General features: G+C 36.7%; 1 protein-coding gene across 3 annotated transcripts in view; it reads left to right on the top strand.

Annotated features, from left to right (window-relative positions):
* LOC18425966 (long-chain-fatty-acid--[acyl-carrier-protein] ligase AEE15, chloroplastic) overlaps window positions 1-19,161 on the top strand; it is a 70,812-nt gene extending 51,651 nt beyond the window's left edge. For all 3 annotated transcript variants that reach the window (XM_011622046.3, XM_020662253.2, XM_088869842.1), the window contains 6 exons: window positions 2,392-2,529; window positions 2,767-2,926; window positions 17,451-17,530; window positions 17,692-17,837; window positions 18,634-18,691; window positions 18,776-19,161. In XM_011622046.3, coding sequence (XP_011620348.2) covers window positions 2,392-2,529; window positions 2,767-2,926; window positions 17,451-17,530; window positions 17,692-17,837; window positions 18,634-18,691; window positions 18,776-18,868 — 675 coding nt within the window. In that variant the 3' untranslated portion in view covers window positions 18,869-19,161. The remainder of the gene's footprint in view (window positions 1-2,391; window positions 2,530-2,766; window positions 2,927-17,450; window positions 17,531-17,691; window positions 17,838-18,633; window positions 18,692-18,775) is intronic.
* Window positions 19,162-19,660: the final 499 nt, after the last annotated feature.

Below are 19,660 nucleotides of genomic sequence, written 5' to 3'. Positions count from 1 at the left end.
TGGTCCAAGGCAACTTGCTGGTTGGTCGTTCCAGCAGTACTAGATGTCGAACAAGCACCCGTCATGCTACCTTTTCTTCCAAAATCACCACCTCAGGCTGCTACCCTATTTCCCCCATCACTCGCACTTGCACCACACCAGTTTGAGGGTTGTTACTGCTGAGCTTCAACGCTCTTAGCAAGGCTATAGACCTCATCAAGGGTCTAATACCGCTGCAAAACTACATCTTGAATTGTTTGGCACAGTTCATTCACATACTTGGCAATGAACTGCTCCTCCCACTCGATCACATAACTAGGGGCAGTCAAAAGGTGAAACTCATCATCCACAGACCTATCTCCTACGTGCAACACATGCATTTTTTCATATAAAGACTGTTAATAAGTTTACAGCTTCAAAAAAAGAAAGACTGTAAGTAATTTTCAGGTGGGTACTTTTCCCTTAATTTCTTTTTCATCCTCTCCCGAATATTAATTTTGGGCCTTTCCATTTTCTCTCGCCTTGCTCGCAGCTGTTCCCACCATACCAATGCACCTTTATTTAATTTAATGCCAATAATCTCCACCTTTTTATTCTGTGGCACATCCTTGTAATCAATGACCCTCTCTACTATGTTTAACCTGTCTATAAAGTCATCGGGCTGTGACTTTCCTTCAAAATCAGGAATATCTACTTTTAGATCTATGGATTTTGAGTTCCACCCATACCTCTGATCATATTCCTCACTTGACTCATCATCCCACAAAGCACGATTGTAAAAAAGGTTGTACTCAACATCATCTTGGACGGACAAAACTTCATCTCGCCCACGATCAATGCCTGCAAGCTGCCTTGTAAGTTCTTGAACTTGTTGTCTCATATACTCTACCTCCTGATCCCGCTCATTACGAGGTGGATCCATATGATACCCCTGCCTTGACCTCTTCTTGCTACCATAGGTTCATTAAAATCGCAAACACTAGGCAGATAATCAACATAACTTAGTGGAAATCAACAAGTTCTTGGCTGATTTGGAAAAACTTAGTTTAAAATCTGCAAATCTTAGACTTAGTTGTAGACTCCCAATTTTGTTGTTGAAGAAAACCTAGGCTTTGATACCAATTTTATGCAGGAAAATATATAGAAAATAAACAAAAGAGTTCAATAAGCAATCGAAACATAACAAATTTAAGTGGATCTGGTTTCAGCGCACAAAAAGTGGCTCAAAACCTAGATAGGGCTTGCTGGGACTATTCACAGCATATTTTATTATTCACGCCCCAAAGGTGTTAGAAACCCTAGCACCCTAGGTCGTTTTATTACATTATTATAAAAAATAAACCAAAACTATCTCCACTTAAGTTAAAACACTATATAAATAACTCATAAGTTTCTTCACTGAAATTAAAATATGAAAATCCCTAATTGCCCCTTACTTCAATTAAAAAACTAGAAATAACTAGAAAATTATAAAAATGACAATAAACTAAAAATAATTTCCTTCAAAAAGTCAGCCTCTCCTCCTGGATCTCCTTACAACCTTGGGATGTGGATCATTATAAAGGAGGTCATCAAAGGATGAATTGATTGGGTGAAAAGCCTCATGGGAACTTTCTTTACTACTTGAAAAACTGCCCGGTGCATCAAGTAGCAATATCTTTTTTTGGGTGAATGTGGAGTAGCGATATCATTGAAGAAATATTATACCTTACCTGCAACATAACAACTTCCATAGTCCACAAAGGAAGAGAAGTTGATGAGGGGATGGACCAGCTTGCAAATAAGGGGATCTCGAGAACCCCTCCTCTAGTATCCCTTGTAAAGAGAATGAGTTTTCAGAATCTAAGAGCCAATTTTGTGTAAAGGAAATTACACTTGTAAATTTTGATTATATGGATGAATTTAATTTTGAAAAAATACACTATAGTACTTATAGTTAATGACCTCAGGTTATGTTTATGAAATGCTCGTTTCATTAACTCCTTAGAAATTAAATGCAGAAAATCATATGTTCACATAAGTTGAAGCTGGAGTGTTATGTTGATAACTGTTCTATACATCCCCTCCAATTGAAGAGCAGTCCATCCTATGTGAATTCACTGGGCTGGCTAGTCATATTCGTCATCTTTTTGTTGTTAATAATATTGGCAATGTCATCTTTCTAAAGTGGTTGATCTTTGGCAACTTCATGGCTTGCATTCCATGTTCAGGAAGTATATGCTCTGGTGGTCTCTAATGTGGCATGTTGTTCATGGTATGGATTGGGATAATTTTTTTTATTTTAGGAATAATTACTCCATTATGTACTGTGCTGTGATCTTTTATGTTTTTATTCAAATGATTACTATTAACATTAGAGAAAGAATAAAGTATCTTTAATTATTCCATTTCATAGATGTATAACTTTTGAAGGTCCTTGGCACGGTTGGGCCCCCGCTTCCCTATACAGAGATTAAAGTTGTAGACCCAGAAACTGATGTTGCTCTTCCAGATGGGTCGAAGGGCATCGTTAAAGTTCGTGGACCACAAGTAATGAAGGGTTATTATAAGGTAATATTTTGTCCCTTTTTTTGTACAAGTCTTTTAAGGATTAAAAGAATTATAAACTGCAGGTCTTATAAACTACTGCTTTGAATACATGTTTTAAGCTATGTTTCTTTTGTTAAAGATGAGTGGCATATCAGACCTCTACATAATATTAATCAGAGATGTATATTCTTTTATTCAATTTGATTGCCACTTTTGTGAACTTGGTTATTTACTTGACATTTTCTCTGTCTGCTAAAGAACCCTACTTCGACGAGAGAAGTCTTGGATGATGAGAGCTGGCTGAACACAGGTGATATAGGTTGGATTGCACCTAGAAATTCAACTGGACGGAGTCGCCGTTGTGGGGGACTGCTTATTCTTGAAGGCCGTGCTAAGGATACAATTGTTCTTACAACAGGTAAATTGTGAAACATCACCTTTTTATAAATTACAAAATGGAACTTTTTTGGGAAGTATATGCACCTGGCCTTCCCGACTATTTTATCCAACTTTGTTTTTCTTATTTTCTTTTAAAAATTGTGAACCATTCAACTGAAGAAAATAACAATAGTTTATGTTATCTTTTGTTTTTCTGTTTTTTTTCTCCGAGTATGAAATATGGTTGCGTATGTAATGCAGTATATATTAAATTTGGAGAAAGTTATGGTAAGATAAATATTTAGTAGGGTTAGTTCGTCCCTTACATCCAAATGGACGTACAATTTTTGGAGGTTATGTTTATTGGGTGAATGATTTTTAACTTATTTTGATATACCAATTGTAAGCATGACATTGTCATCTCATCAACTATAAGGGCATTTTATGTCCACGTAGAACACAAGATATAATGTCAAATGTTGCTGGAAAATATAGAGAATAAGAGAGGAAAGCGGCACACACTATTCTCCATAAAACAAACACGAGGGAAGTGCCCTAATTCTTGTATTATAATATATACAATGTTATATCTTGAGTAAGGACAAATTTGTGCTTATACATTACAGCTAATGACTTTACAAATTTGTGCTTATACATTACAGCTAATGACTTTACAATATATAAACCACTTAAAATACATAACTGCCCTTCATTGCATTCTAACACTCCCCCTCAAGTTGTACATCATGTTTGAACATATACAACTTATTCTTTACAAACTCATGTCTATCTTTTGCAATTTTGTTTGTGAAGATATCAGGTATTTGATATTCTAACCCAATAAAACGAGCATCTATCTCCACAGCTTCAATTTTCTCACGAATAAAATGGTATTCTCTCTGAATGTGTTTAGTGCGATCATGAAATATTAGATTTTCTGAATATGCCAAAGCTGTCTTTTTTTCACAGTAAATTGTTGTTGTATAGTTTTGATCCAAGAAAAAAACAATATTTTGTATCCATGAAATCTCAAAAGTTATACCTGCAAGTACTCGATACTCACCTCAGAACTAGCTCTTTGATGTAGGGAACTTTAAGAAACAATAAAAATCTGCAAGAAAATAGCCAGACATGCAATTTTGGAAAAACCTAAGGTTTCCTACCACCTAGGACTCAAGCCTTAGACTTTTTTATCTAAAAACCTTTTTTTCCCCTAAAAAGAGGTATACGCGATTCTTCTCCAACCCATCCATGCACCTATTTTATATTAAATATTTATTATTTTGTACAATATTTGTCCATACAATTAACTTTGGACCAAAAGGTCCTAACTTAAGTAAAACTTGAAATTAATCTCCTTAACTATAATTAAATTGTCTAAAAGCCCATACTGTCTATACAATTAACTTTGGACCAAAAGGTCCTAACTTAAGTATAACTTGAATTTAATCTCCTTAACTATAATTAAATTGCCTAAAAAGTCCCTAACTAGTCCAACGATGAAATAAATAAATAAAAATATTTGAAATAGCCCCAAAACAACTAAAAAAACTATTCAAACTATTTCTTGCTCTTCTTAGAAGCCCTCCTAGGGTTTACATCCTCTAAATGTGAGTGAGAATTAAGAGGACTCTATCACTCCCAAAAAAGATATTCATGGCTACTCGATGTGCTCTGCTCATCATCATTCTCCCTGGGCTGAGGAGAACTCGCCCTCGAGTTCGCATCTTCTTCTTCATATACCTTCAGACTGCGATACTTGGACAAATCAGCAATATTGAAGATGTTTGAAATTTCCATATGTGAAGGCAAAGTGACCTTGTAAGCGTTGTTGTCCATCTTAAAATCTTGAACGGTGATCATTAGCTTGCTCTACATTCTGACTAGATGTCATTCCTTCCTGAGATACACCATTACACAGTCTCCCACATCAAACTCCTTAAAACAACGATGATTCTCTGCTACTTCCTTGTGTTTGGTTGTATTGGCTTCTAGACTAGCACATACTTGCTCATGCACTCCTTTCATCTGTTCAACCCAGTTGTCAATAGTAGCATGACCCTCCCCATTGGCCTCGACAGGAACCAAGTTAAGCAAATGAATAAAATTCTTCCAGTATACCATCTCGAACAGGCTCTTACTAGTAGACCTGTTGTGAACATTGTTATAGGCAACTCGGCTTTGAGGCAGTGCTAGCTCCCATTGTTTCTTCGTTTTCCCCACAATAATTCTCAAAAGATTGTGAAGAGGACAATTTACCACTTCAATCTGACATTCCGACCATCTGTTTGCAGATGATGCGCGCTAAGAAAATTGTAACTGAGTGCCCAATGTTTTTCACAAAGTTCCCAAAAATAGCTAAGAAACTTTGTATCCTGATCTGAAGTTATTGTCTTTGAAATACCATGCAACCTCATGACCTCCTTGAAGTACAAGTTAGCAACATGTGTAGCATCCAAGGTCTTTTTGTAAAGTATAAGATGAGCCATCATTGAAAATCTATCCACCACCGCGAATATAGAATTCATACTTCTTTGAGTCCGCGAAAGTCCCATCACGAATCTATGCTAACATCCTTCCAAGGTGCATTAGCAATAGGAAGTGGAGAATAAAGCCTGATGTTCTGTCATTGCCCCTTAGCCAGCTAACACATACGACACGTTTCAACAAACCGCACATCTTTCTTCAATTTTGGCCAGTAGTACTTAGACTCTACCAATACTATGGTTTTGTCTCGACCAAAATGTCTACCAAGACCTCCCCTATGAAGCTCTAATATTAGGTTTCTTTAAGGGAACCTGTAGGAATGCAAAGACGGTTTCCTTTAAACAGAAATCCATCTTGAATAAGAAAATTCCCAATGACTCCACGGCAACACTGGTCCCATATCTCCCTGAAGTCGTCATCATCTGTATAAAGGTCCTTCATAAAGTCGAACCCAGTAGCAATTGTCATGGTAGTCAATGGAGCCGACCTTCTGCTCAAGGCAACTGCACTCTATTCTAATTGCATGCTTTATGCCGAATAACAAAAGTAAACTCTTGCAAATAGGCTACCCATCGAGCATTTCGTTGATTTAGTTTATGTTGCCCATTAATATATTGTTATGCTTCATGATCTAAAAACAAAATAAATTCCTTTTGAATCAGGTAATTCCACCAATGCCTTAAGGCTTGAATAATAGCATAAAACTCCACATGTGAAGCATCACAATCCAACTCGAAGACTTTATCAAAGTCTTGAAGAGCTAACACAAGCACCTAAGTCATCTTCAGCTCCACCAATTGAAAATTTTTCTTGGCTTCATCAGTCCATACAAATCTCCCCTTCTTCAAACAATTTGTGATAGGTGTTATGATCAAACTTAAGCCCCTAATAAACCTCTTATAGAAGTAGCCAACCTAAGAAAACTGTTAACATCATGCACTTTAGTAGGAGTAGGCCAATCCCTGATAACTGCTGCCTTCTTTGGTTAATCCCCTCAGCTCAAATAACATAACCAAGAACAATTAGGCAGGAATTCACACTTTTTAAGGTTCAGATACAGTTGTTGTTCTCATAACAAGTCAAACACTAATCGTAAGTGCCCTTTATGCGCCTACTCCCCAATGTTGTATACTAGAATATCATCGAAGTATACCACCACGAATTTGCCAATAAAAGGCTTGAACACTTGATTCATCACCCTCATAAAAATATTAGACGCATTGGAGAAGCCAAATGGCATCACCCCCACTCATAAGAGCCCTCTCTGGTTTTGAATGTAGTCTTCTTCTACTCATCTCCAGGTTGAATGTGGATCTCATGATACTGACTTCTCAAATCTATCTTCAAAAACACAGTAACACCAGCCAACATCTCTAACATCTTATCAAGGCATGGAATTAGGAAGTTGTACTTGATCATGATCATGTTAATGGTTCTACTATCCACTCACATGCCCCAAGTCCCATCCTTTTTGGGTGTCAACAAGACCGTGACAGTGCAAAGACTCATGCTCTCTTTGATGAACCCCTTCTGTAGAAGCTTTGTGACCTATCTCTGCAACTCATCATGCTCCTTTGAGCTCATTCTATATGCGGCATTGTTCGATGATGTAGGAAAATAGAGGAAAGAGGCCAAAATTAATTCAATAACCATCAAACATGCTATATTTGAGTGGATCTGGCTTTCCTTATGCAAAAACGTTACTCCAAAACCCTAGATAGGGCTTGCTAGCATATTCACAATCTATTTTTACTGTTCACGCCCAGAAGTGTTAGAAACTCTAACACCCCAGATCCTTTTATTACATTATGATAAAAAAGGCCAAAACTATCTTTTAGGATGTGTTTCTTAGCTAGGTGTTTAACAAGGTTCTTAAGAAAAATGTTATATATGAGGACTTGTTGTCTTTTATGTAATGAGAGACACAGATGAGCTTTAAGTGGGCTTTAATGACGTTTAAATGGTATCTGAGTGAGATTTGGGGTATCCAAATCGAGTCATTAAATAGTTATATGTTGCTATCGCGTGTGTACACATCCGTTTACTGTATACGTGCATGAGCATGCTCGCGGTAGAAAGCCATAGTTTTGAAGACTGCGCTACCAGCTCTCGTTCCCCCACTTAAAGTTAAAATATTATAAAAACACCCATAAGTCCCTTCACTTAAATTAAAACATAAAATATTCCTAAACTGCCCCTAGCTTTAATTAAAACACTAGAAATTACTCAAAACAGTAAAAAGAGCAATAAACTTAAAAACAAAATTCCTTCAAAACGTCATTCTTCTCATCCTGAATCTCCTTGCAACCATCGAATGTGGATCATCATAAAGGGGTCGTCAAAGGATGGATTGATTGGGTCACAAGGCTCATGGGAACTTTCTTAACTAGTCGACGAAGTGCCCATTGCATCAGTAACACTAGGCAAAGGTTTACTAACTCCCAATTTTATTTATCAGTTTTATTTTTAGTTATTGATTTTTAGAATTCCTAATTGTATCAGGAGTGCTATTTAGTAATTGTATCAGGAGTGCTATTTAGATTAGTATTTCTACTTGGACTAGGAACTGCTACTTGGATTAGAATTCCTAATTATTTTGGATCAATGTTCAAAAAAGCAAACCGCCCAGTGCCTAAGCGGTCCAGAAGGCCTAGGCGTATCGCCCAGGCGTATGCAGCCAAGCTAGGCGGCAGTCCCCTGCCTTGGGTGGCTTGCACCCCTCCGAGGGGTGGAAAATTTATTTATTTTTCCGTTGTAATGATTTTTTTTTAAATATAAAGGGTTTGAATGATGGGTTTTAGGTTTATTTCAAACTCAAACCCACAAGAACCCATTTTAGAGAGAAAAAAACCTCAAGAACACTAAATTTTATGACTTTCATTTGATCAAAGTGTTTCTCGAAGTTACGGTAAGCGGATCAAAACATCACCCAGGTAGATTTGATTTAGTTTTGAAGTTCTATAATCCTATTAGAGGGTGTTCTTTATTATTTTAGCACCAGAAAGCATCTCAGAGGTGGGAGTTCGGAGTTCGAGCAATCAAAGTAAGTGCAAAAATTTACTTTTTAGATTGCTTGTTTTATTTTGAGATGTCTTCTTCGGGATCTAGTCGAAATGGAGATCCGGGTTGGAAATATGGATATAACTTGAATCCAAATGACAAAAATTGCATTAGATGCAATTTTGTGAAAAAAATACGAAAGGGGGCATCAAACGGTTTAAGAAACATCTTGGCGGTATTAAGGGGTATATTGCCCCTTATAAAACTGTTCTTGATGCTATCAAAGAGGAGATTAAGCAATATATGAGTTCTGTAAAACGAAAACAAGTATAAAATCCTTGTCACTTGAATAGGTCTATTTCTGCTACTTCTAGAAGAACTGATCCAGGTTGGAAGAATGGTTATAACCCAAAACCAAATGATAAAAATTATATAAGATATAATTTATGTGAAAAAGATACCAATGGGGGTATTAACCGATTCAAGAAACATCTTGCCGGTATTAAGGGGAATGTTGCTTCTTGTAAAAAGGATCATACAGCTATTCGGGATGAGATTAAACAACTTCTGAATTTAAAAGAACCAAAAAATGATGAAAATGAACCTTGTTCTGTAGAAATATCTTCTCCAAGTTCTTCTAGAAGTGGTGATCCGGGTTGGAAGTATGATTATAAACCGAATCCAAATGACAAAAATTGTATTAAATGTAATTATTGTGGAAATGATACTAATGGAGGCATTTACCGGTTTAAAAAACACCTTACCGGTATTAAGGGGGATGTTGCCCCGTGTAAAAATGTTCCTGAGACTATTAGGGAGGAAATTATACAATATTTGAGTTTAAAAAAGCACAAAAAGATAGAAAGTGTAGAGCTGCCAAGACTCTTAGGGTCTCATCTGCACATACTAGTAAGAGGGAGGTAGAAAAAAAGGAGGAGGAAGACGTTGATTAAGAAGAAACAGAGGAGGACGAGCGCTATATTGAAGAGGAAGATGACTCAAATGACGATGGCCTCGATTCTGAAGCATATGATGAAGCTTACCCTATTTCTTCTGATGATGATGATGATTGAATAGTGAAGACTCTTGGTGTTAACTGTTGAGTGTTGACTATAGTATCCTAGACTGTATATTTTTTGAATTTCTTTATATTTTTTTTTTCTTATTTTTAGTTTCTAGATCTACTTTCTAGTTTCTAGTTCTACTATCTAACGTTTGTGTGTACACTCTACAGTGTATCAGACTATCAGTGTATGCTTGTATGGTTTTACTGTTTTAGCATTGTATGAAAATATGGATTATGGTCTTATGGATTATCAAAATTCTCTTCTTGACTTATGGTCCTATGGATTATCAAAATTCTTATGGATTAATCATTATTAGTCATCATTCGTCAGTTTTTTTTTAATCAATTGGGCCGCCCAGGTTTTGGGCGGCCACCTAGGTGCTAAGCGGCCTAACGCTTTTTGAAACACTGTTTTGGATTCATATTGCAAGTTTGTATTCAGAATTATGAATATACTTTTGTTTGGCAATAAAAGTCAAAGATCATATATTATATAATAGGTTTAATTTTCTAGTTATACATTGTATTGTGGCACTTGTGAGTAGAAATTCCAATTATTAATAAAGAAAAACCGCACCTTTCAATATCTTGAGTAATGATAGATTTGCAAATGACTCTACAATATATAAACCACTTAAAATACCGACAAATTATAAACTTTTTTTCATCACATTACCATCCTAATTTAGGGTTTCATATTGATGGATCTAGAAACACTAATAAATCATGTGGTGCCTTTCTCGGAAGTTCTCTTTTTTAACATGACCCAAAGTAGGAATCAAACCGTAGCCACCATGAGAAAAGCTAACAAGGTTCTACCATGTAAACCCTGATTGACCAAAAAGAACAGAACAAGAAAATGAGTTAAACACGGAAGGTCTAAATGTTCCAAACAAAGTAGCACAACCAAAGCATGCTTGGTTATCCCCATCTATTTTCTTCCAATTGAGCATGCCAAGGGTATGAACTCGTGAACTTTTGATGCATAAGTCTCTTGGCATCTCTAGAGTTAAGCTAGTTGGTCCCCTTCTATAATTTGTTACTTGTTTCTTCCAGAATTTGATCTCAATTGGCTAACTCTTGCGATTGTTATTCTTCTATGCTGCTTCTTCCAACGTATTTTGTTTGGAATTAGTTGAGCTGATGAGAGAGGACTAAATTACCACAAGTCTTACCTTTTTTTATTACTCCCTACCAACTACAGGATATCCTATTAAAATTCGTCTACTGTATGCTATCTAAGATGTTTAGCATACACTCATTGGTCATTTAAATGATAGAAAACTTGATTGAAAAGAAATTTATTGAGTCCTATATGTCATTAGTAGAGGAGATTAGTTTATGAGCTACAAATTAAAGCAGAATGATTTGTAGCTGATACGGAATGTTTGATTGTGCCTTTCCTTGCTTCCTTCTCTTTAGAGGCACATCGTGTAGAATATTTGAACCATCTCTCAAAACTGTACCATAGAGACTAGCATATGCATGCATAGGAGAACAAGGCTTGACTTGGAGAATACTTGATCACTGGCTAGTGCAGTTTTATGGTATGGTTGTGGACATTGCCATGTCATCTCTATATAGGCACTATCACTAGGTTTTGGTGCAGACAGGCGGGGTCCTCCTTCTGACTGACTACTAAGTCTAAGTTTGAGTTTGATATAAACATAGTGAACAATGTCTAGTAGTCTTTTGACGTGCTTCCTTTTGTCTTGTGGGGGTACTCGTGGCATTTGGAGAATTAGCTCTTCACGATTTGATTGACTAGCAAATCTCTGTTTCCTATTTTGCATCTTCAGTTACCTGTGTAGAATGATATGTGCTTCTAACATAAAGCCAAATAACAAGATCACAAGAAGAACTAAAGCTACTTATTGGGAACATCGAAAGATGGGGCCCCTCACACAAAAGATTACATCCAATTCAATCAATGCATCAATGGGCTTCTCTCTACCCTTTAACTTATAGTTGTTGGACATATCTGTGATTCCGAATCTTTTCTGGAATCGGAATCGTGTGTATCAGAAGTTTCAGAATCTAAGAATCGTTGTCCGTACGATTCGGATTTGAGAAAAATGATTCTCACTATTTCGGAATCGTGATTCAAAAAATTAGGAATCGTGTTTCCTATTTGCAAGAATCGATGTTCTTTCATGTTGGAATCGCGTTTCATACCTATATGGAATCACACATGACCCCTCTTGTTTCGGTGGTTGCTGGAATCGTGATTCCTAAAATTCTAGAATCGTTGTCCCCATCAACTTGGAATCAGCATTCTCACCATTCCGGAATCGTGATTCTCCCCATATTGGAATCGAGATTCTCCCGTTACTAGATTTACGAACCAATTTCCTCCGGTATATGAGAAAAGTATTCAGAAACTATATAAATTTACCCATTACTACAACATCGAATTTTGGTATGTATATACTCAGTCCAAGACTCCAAGTACTGATGTCAACCTTTATGATATCTTTGTGGACAATCCCATACAATGGACTCGGTCTACCAATAACCCTATTATGTCTACAAGGTCTGGAGCTAGTCTACGGCATACAAGGAGTGAGAACAAGGGTAAGCTCCCTTTATCACCTTTCCTTGAATTATAAAATAAGTACATGACATAGTAATTCTTCTCAGTCATTGAATGCCTTTGAGGCTTTTATGGTTTTGGGCCCAAGGGATCACCAAAGCATTGATGCGGTTGATTAGGGTATTGGGGTTGGCCTCCATGCCCTTGTATATTCTCACATTTCTCTCTGTCCAAAGCATAGTTAGCAAGTCGGGGACTATCAATAAATCGGCTCACCATAAAATTGGAAACAAATCGTTTTTATTTTAAAAAATCAGATGAAAAAATCGGATAAAAAATACGGATCGGAAAAAATACTTCCTATAAAGATATCGCTAATATATCGGATTAGGATCAAAAAATCAGAGTAAAAAAATCAGATAAATTTATAATATTAGAAATTTTGAAATTCTAAGAAATAAAAGTTATGTCAAAGCCATCAATTACTAAGTCATCTATAAAAATTTTACTAGACTGATATAATTAAGTCAATTAATTTAGATGTCTCGTGACGCTCATCCAATCATCCAATATTAAATATATAATTAATTAGTATATGCCAAAAAAAGTACCATATAAATCTACCCATTCAATACTTTAAGAAACATCACACCTACTTATTACATACAAAAACAATTTATTCATTAAATACTTAAACATAACTCCTACTTAACAGGTACCAAAAAATAAATACACGATTTTTGTTTCTCATTACAATAATTTAACTATGGTGTGGTGACTATGGTCACTCCATAACTATGGTTAAAGTTTTACAAATTTCTTTAGTTGAAAAGAAGTTTGTAGACATTTGGATTTTACATCTGTGTTTCCTATGTAGAGAGAGAAGGAAGAACGACGAAGGTAGAAGGAAGAAGAGAAGAAGAGAGAAGAAGGAAGAAGGAAGAGAAGAAAATAGGGTCCGCTCATAGCTATTAGGGTTTATAGAGAGAAGAAGGAAGAAGAAAATGGTTTTCACAAACCCTAATGGAAAGGGCCCTAATTGATTTTTATAGAGAGAAGGAAGAACCCTAATGGAAGAGGCCCTAACTGATTTTTAGAGAGAAAAGGAAGATGGGATGCTGATTTAGGAAGATGGGATGCTGATTTGGGATAGTTTGAGGAGGGCTTTTCTCTCTGATTTGGGATAGTTTGAAGAGGGCATTCATTTTCTTGAGGAAACAGAGCTGAAGGATTAAGTTTGGGGAACTAATCCTACATGTACAATTGCTTGCTCCTATAAGTTTACAGTTTACACAATCAACAAAATATTGATTACTCGGTCCTGTAGTCACACTCTCTGCTTCTCATTCATCAGTACAAAATTATGCTTTGAGCTTTAATTTGTGCCATTAACATTATTTTCATAAAAACAATTATCACAAATAATCACAGCGATCTGCCTGTATATGATTTCTTTACACAATGATTTACTTTACAAAATGATTTGCTATAAACATTATTTCATTTACACAATGATTTTCCAGAAATACAACTGAAATTTCCATCTATTTGATTAAGTTTTAAAAAAAATTCATACTATCAATCTGCAACTCTGGCTTTGAAGAGCACATTGGGGATAAAAGCTTCTATTTCAGTTTTTTTTTTTGAAGTAATTTTTTTTTTTTTAAACATGAAAGTAGCAATGGCTGCAATAGACAAAATAGAAAAAAAAATATTTTTCAAAAAAAAATATAGGTAAAAACGAATACGATTTTTGTCCCTGATTTAAATCGTATTTTGAAAAAAATCCGTTTTAAACGGGTTTATGAAAATTACGCGATTTTTTGCCGACCTTTTCAAAAAGTCGCCGTTTAAAACTGTTTCCATAAAAACACCGAATTTTTGAAAAAATCGCCGATTAAACGGCGATTTGCTAACTATGGTCCAATGAGTCCAAATGATAGCTGCCTATTGACACGCATCACACAAAAATGCTTGCTGCCGGTGATCCCAGGGAAAAAGGAGTGGCACATATTAGCAACCTAACTCTGACTGTGATTCCAAGTTCTTGAGTCACTTTTGGAGAACAATGTTGAAGAAATTGGGTGCCAAATTTCAAATAGAGCTTATTAACCCAAAATTGATGGGCAAACTGAAGCTGTAAATTGTACGTTGGACAACATGTAACGACATCTTGCAAGTGAAAGGCCTACATAGTGGGACTTAGCTATCCGTATGCTGAATTTTCTTAGGACGGTTTGGTGAACAGAATTATGAGAGCTTGTGTATGGGTGAATCCAACACCTGTTGTTCATTCACAGCCACTACACTTCCATGTTAAAATAATTGATGATGCGGAAGCAATGGGTGATATATTTGGGACATTCAAGCAAAGGTGCAAGATCAGTTACGAACTAAGAATGCTAAGTCTGAAGCTATAGTGATTGAGTATTGAAGAGGAAACATATTTCAAGAATGTGATCTTGTTATGTTATATTTGTTGATCTTGTTATGTTATATTTGTTACGAAAGCTGCTTCCAATCGACACTTACAACAAACTCAAGCAACATAAGATGTGCTTATCAAGCACTCTAGTGCATTAACAATACGCTTATGAGATAGAGTTGCGTAGTCTCTTGATATATAGCACACCAGAGTTCAATGTTTTTTTTTTGAGAATACACACCAGAGTTCAATGTTGCTGATCTCTTTGAGAACCATGCGACTGATGATAGCCCAGTCCCACAGATTGCTGAATTGGAGAAACAAATAGCCAAAAAATATGGTGCCAGAAGTTCAACAGGTATTTGAAGTGCAAACTATCAAGACATGCCGAGGCTCCTATAATCAATATCTAGCTCAATCGAAAGATTTCCCAACCTTGGGACTTAGCTCTTCTTCATACTGAATTTTCTTAGAACAGTTTGGTGAACTGGACGTTAGGAAGTTGGCCATTTTACGTGGCATATGGGTGAAATCCAACACATGTTGTAGATTCAGTGCCACTACACTTCCATGCCAAATAATTGATGATGCAGAAGCAATGGCTGATATATTTGGGACATTCGAGCACAGGTGCAAGACCATTTACAAACTAAGAATGCCAAGTGTGAAACTAAAGTGAATGAGTATTCAGGAAGAAACATATTTCAAGAATATGATCTTGTTATGGTGTATTTGTTACATGGGCTGCTTCCAATTGGTACTTATAACAAACTCAAGCAACATAATGTCAGCCCTTACTAAGCATTCCAGTGCATTAATAGTATGCTTATGAGATAGAGTTGCCTAGTCTCTTGATATATATCACACCCCTCTCCTCTGGATATTCAATAATCCCACCACCGCCATTTATGGATCTGGATCACCTTAAGTGATGGATTGTGAAAGCCCTTCCGTTTCCCCATTTTTCCTTGTCTTTGCCGACCAGTCGATTTCTCTCTATCTTCAGCTGAACGTCGCCACTCATGGAAGCCTACTCGCCATGGGACTGATGATAGCCCAGTCGAACAGTTTGCTGAAATGGAGAGACAAATAGCCAAGAAAAATGGTGCCAGAAGTTCAACAAATAGTCGAAGTGCGAACTATCAAGACATGTCGAAGCAACTATAAATGATATCTAGGCCAATCGAAAGATTTACCAACCTTGGTAGTACGTGGATTTCTAATGAGGAATTATGCGAATAAGTGGGGATGACTACCAGAAATTGATCAATAACTCGCCAATGTCAAGTTCTTTTCAAGAGGGGGAGGATGATGCAGCCCAATTTAAAGTCGATCTTTGTCAAAGAGGTGACCATCCAGATGGTCAGCCCAAGGCCTTAATTTGATTATTCTCATCATATGGATCAGTTTTTCCCATAGTTACACAATCTCTCACCGAAAGTCGCATTTTCAATTGAAAGCCCTGATCCAGCGATGCCGATTAGGAATCTTCATGGATCTCGTTTCCATGAAGTCTGGAATCTCGATTCCAACACTTAGTAGAATTATGTTTTCAATATTCACTGATTCTCGATTCCGCAATTGGTGAATCGCGATGCTACATTTGTTGAAATTGGTTTCTACATTTACCAGAATTCTACCACTTCACCACCCCCCCAAACCCCCCAACCCCTCTCTTTTTTTCTCTTTTTTCTAGAGATGTGATATTTAAAAGTTTTCAAAACATCAAACTACTCGAGCTAGACACCCAATCTCAAGCTACAAGACGTAATTGATCTTTTTTGGCATGAAATGACTAATAGAAACCAAAGTGGTGGTCCACGTTCTCTACTTAATTTTTTAAGTATTTATTGTATTGATCCAATGGAGAGATTGCAACTCCACGATATTAGAGATAATGTAATACAAATAATATTAGAAACAATGTAATAAAAATAATGTAAATGTGCATGTATGGCATGTTGGTCAATGAATGGCATTGAGATATGTGTTGTGTCCCTCTCAGTTCTCTCTCGTTTCCAAAGAAATCAGAATCTCGATTTTATAAATGAAAGAATCTTGATTCCATATTGGTCAATTTCAATTAGGTTGGAAAATTGATTTCAAAGCGCTAGAATCTCGATTCCATCTATGTAGAGATCTCGATTCTATGTTGGTCGAATCTCAATTCTTGAAAATAGGAACATCGCCCCACACGATTCCTCTTGTACGGACGTCGATTCCGAAAATAGGAATCTTCCAGCTGGCAGCGATTCCGCTTTTCCGATTCCTAAATTGATTCGGTTTCTGAAACGCTTATGGTAACTATCGTGTTTTCTTCTAAGAGAACACTATCATATCAAGGAGGCTTAATTTGACCCATTGTAGGCACAATTGGAAGTAACTGAGCTATCAAGGCCACTTAGGTGGTATAGCATCTCGAACTATTCCTTTAGCTTATTCAATTTATTGGAGATGTAGTTTATAGTGATGCTAGGGTAGTTTGCTTTCCATTGCATGATATTTAACAGTTATGTGCAAAATATATCATCTATGAAGCCTACACCGAGTAATCAATGACAAAGAAGATACATGTTCTGATCTGAAATTTGTTTTGCACAATACATGGAGAAAGTAGGAATAACCTTAAAGAAAACAATTCCCTTGGAGTCAAGGTGTATACATGACGTAACATGGCAACACCAAGTGGCTTCACCTGTATTTGTACTCTAGAAATATAGGAAAGAGTGTCACTTATGATGTATGTGGATATGCCAGGGAGGTAACTTGTTGATGGTGGCCTTCAACTTATAAGAATTGACACAAGCATGATCAAATAAATTTCTTTCATTCTTTTTAATTGAATTTTTCCCTGCAACCAACACATCAGCAACTTTCATATCGCCATTCATACTTAGTGTATCATAAAACCATGACCGTTGCATTCTGGAAGTGTTAATCTTCTGAAATCAGAACACTTTCCACTATATTGTGCTTTTTTACATGCTGTATACGCTCCATGGCTTTGAAACTTTATGAGAGACCAGAAACCCATAACTAGATCAAATACTCAGGTGAAAATGTTGAACCATCAGTAATCGAGGAAGCCGCACTGCAAAGTTCTCTGATTCATCAAATTGTGGTCATTGGCCAGGTAATGACAGAACATTTTTTTATCCCGAAAGTTTTACTGTGAAAATTTACATAAGATATTTATTTCCTTAGAAATTTGAATTTAATTATCTAAGAACCACTTACTGAAAATTTCTTTGTCCCGGGGAAAATAATATTTTTCAGTTCTGGTTTGTCCTGCAGGATCAGAGACGGCTCGGTGCTCTAATTGTTCCAAACAAGGATGAGCTTCTATTGGTTGCGAGGAAGCTGTTGAAATCAAATGACCCAGATGTAGGACCTAGTAAAGAGTTATTGAACAGCGTGATACGGGATGAATTGAAACACTGGTATGCCCTGTGCAGTATCTATGGCTTAATCTGTAAAAAATGCTTGAATTATTATACCTCACCAGGAGTAGATCTTTTATCACAATTTTCAGGGAAATAAGCCTCTTAGTTCCTTTCGCATAAAATGGCATGATCATCTCAATGACATTTAGAATGTATAATATAGTTATTGGAGAAAGTATGTCTATTGTGATGCCAGAATCAGTGGTTTGGCGCTAGAGATGCTCTTGATCTTTACATTCGATGTAATACACTTCGCTGAATAACGTGGGTAGTTTTATTGATTCTTAAACCTGTTAAGGACTCGTTAACAATAGCGCCTTTTCGTTGTTACATAGGGAAGGTGTAGTTCCCTGCTTCGGTATCTATATTTTCTGCCAATCCAGTCCCAGTCAATTTAAGCTAAAATCCTTAGAACTCAAAAGGAATGATGTTCTTGGGATTCCATGCCCATGAGCTGGGCGTGCAACTTTGTGCTTCATGCACTCTGGTGTCTAGCATTGTATATATGTTAAACTTCTTTAAAGATTTTAAAAGTACAACAATATCCAACATACCATGGAAAAACCATAGTCCATTGGCTTATCACTGTCCAAATCAGATATACAGTGATGGAGAGTGGGATGCACATCTGGGCCAATTTCATGCTCTCTCTTCCATCACTATCCATCCATCTGCGGGACACTCAACAGAACCATTGGATTATAGTGTGCATTTCGTATTGTTGTAAGGTCTCTTGAATTATGGGAGATACCTTTTCTTGGATTGTGTATGATGTCCTTGTGTCCACATGCAGGACTTCAGATTGTTCATTCCAGATTGGGCCATTCTTGCTACTGGAGGAGCCATTGACGGTATTTTACAGAACCATTAGCAGCAGTATGTATATTCCTTCTTTGTCTCATTCTTGGGATTTGATATAGCATCTTTGACTGCAGATAGATAGCGGCTTATTGACCCCGACCATGAAAATACGTAGAGACAAGGTTATGGATCGGTTCAGAGATGAGATCTCAAAGCTTTACCGGTAAATCTTCAGGCTCAAGCTCTTCATCCTTGCGATCACATGGAGAATAGATTACTAAAGCTGTATATCCGTGTGTGTAAACCAAATTGACCTAAGCAAGATCTTGGAGGAAGTTGAAAGTACTGTCTTATTTAGTTTGGAAAGAGTTTCATCCAAATTAGTGTAATGTCGAAAAAGTTACAAGCAGTACAAGGCAGATCAAGCCAGCTGCTTCTGTTAAATTTGTAAAAATTATTTTCCTCATTGTGAGGGTATTTGAGAATAGATATATATCCCATAACTGTGTTATTTCCCCTACGTTTTGTTTGTTTCCATCCCATCATTCTTGGTCACCATGAACATACCATCTATTCGTGCATTGCATTTTTCTTCTAACTTAACCCTCATGTATATGGGCACTCTACGCATGAAGGATGGAACTGTTCCACCCCCAATATCTGTGACAAATTTTCAGTCCATGATCCAATAGAAGTATAACATGACAAATTTCAGGCAAATGATCATGTGTAGTTTAGACATGCATTGGACTTGATCTGTTAAGGGCCTCTGGATGTAAGATAGCTTTCCTCTGGATATTTGTTGAGGTGTTCACTGGCTAACCTGCTAGCCAGGTCAACCGGCTACTACTGAAACAGGTTGTCTGATATTGACTTTCGAAAATGTTGCATAACCCGAACCCAATGTTTTTAACCAGATTCACCCTCCTCTCCTCCACAAAAGCTTACAACATTTTCATATTTTACATCCCCTTACGATATTAAACTACATGATCCCTATCATCATGACGAAAATGGTT

This window comes from Amborella trichopoda, chromosome 6 (genome assembly GCF_054954075.1).
Source record: "Amborella trichopoda isolate Santa Cruz 75 chromosome 6, AtrichopodaSantaCruz75HAP2 v2.0, whole genome shotgun sequence".
Taxonomy (NCBI): domain Eukaryota; kingdom Viridiplantae; phylum Streptophyta; class Magnoliopsida; order Amborellales; family Amborellaceae; genus Amborella; species Amborella trichopoda.
Note: the sequence above shows the minus strand (reverse complement) of the source record. Positions and strands in the feature narration are given on the sequence as shown.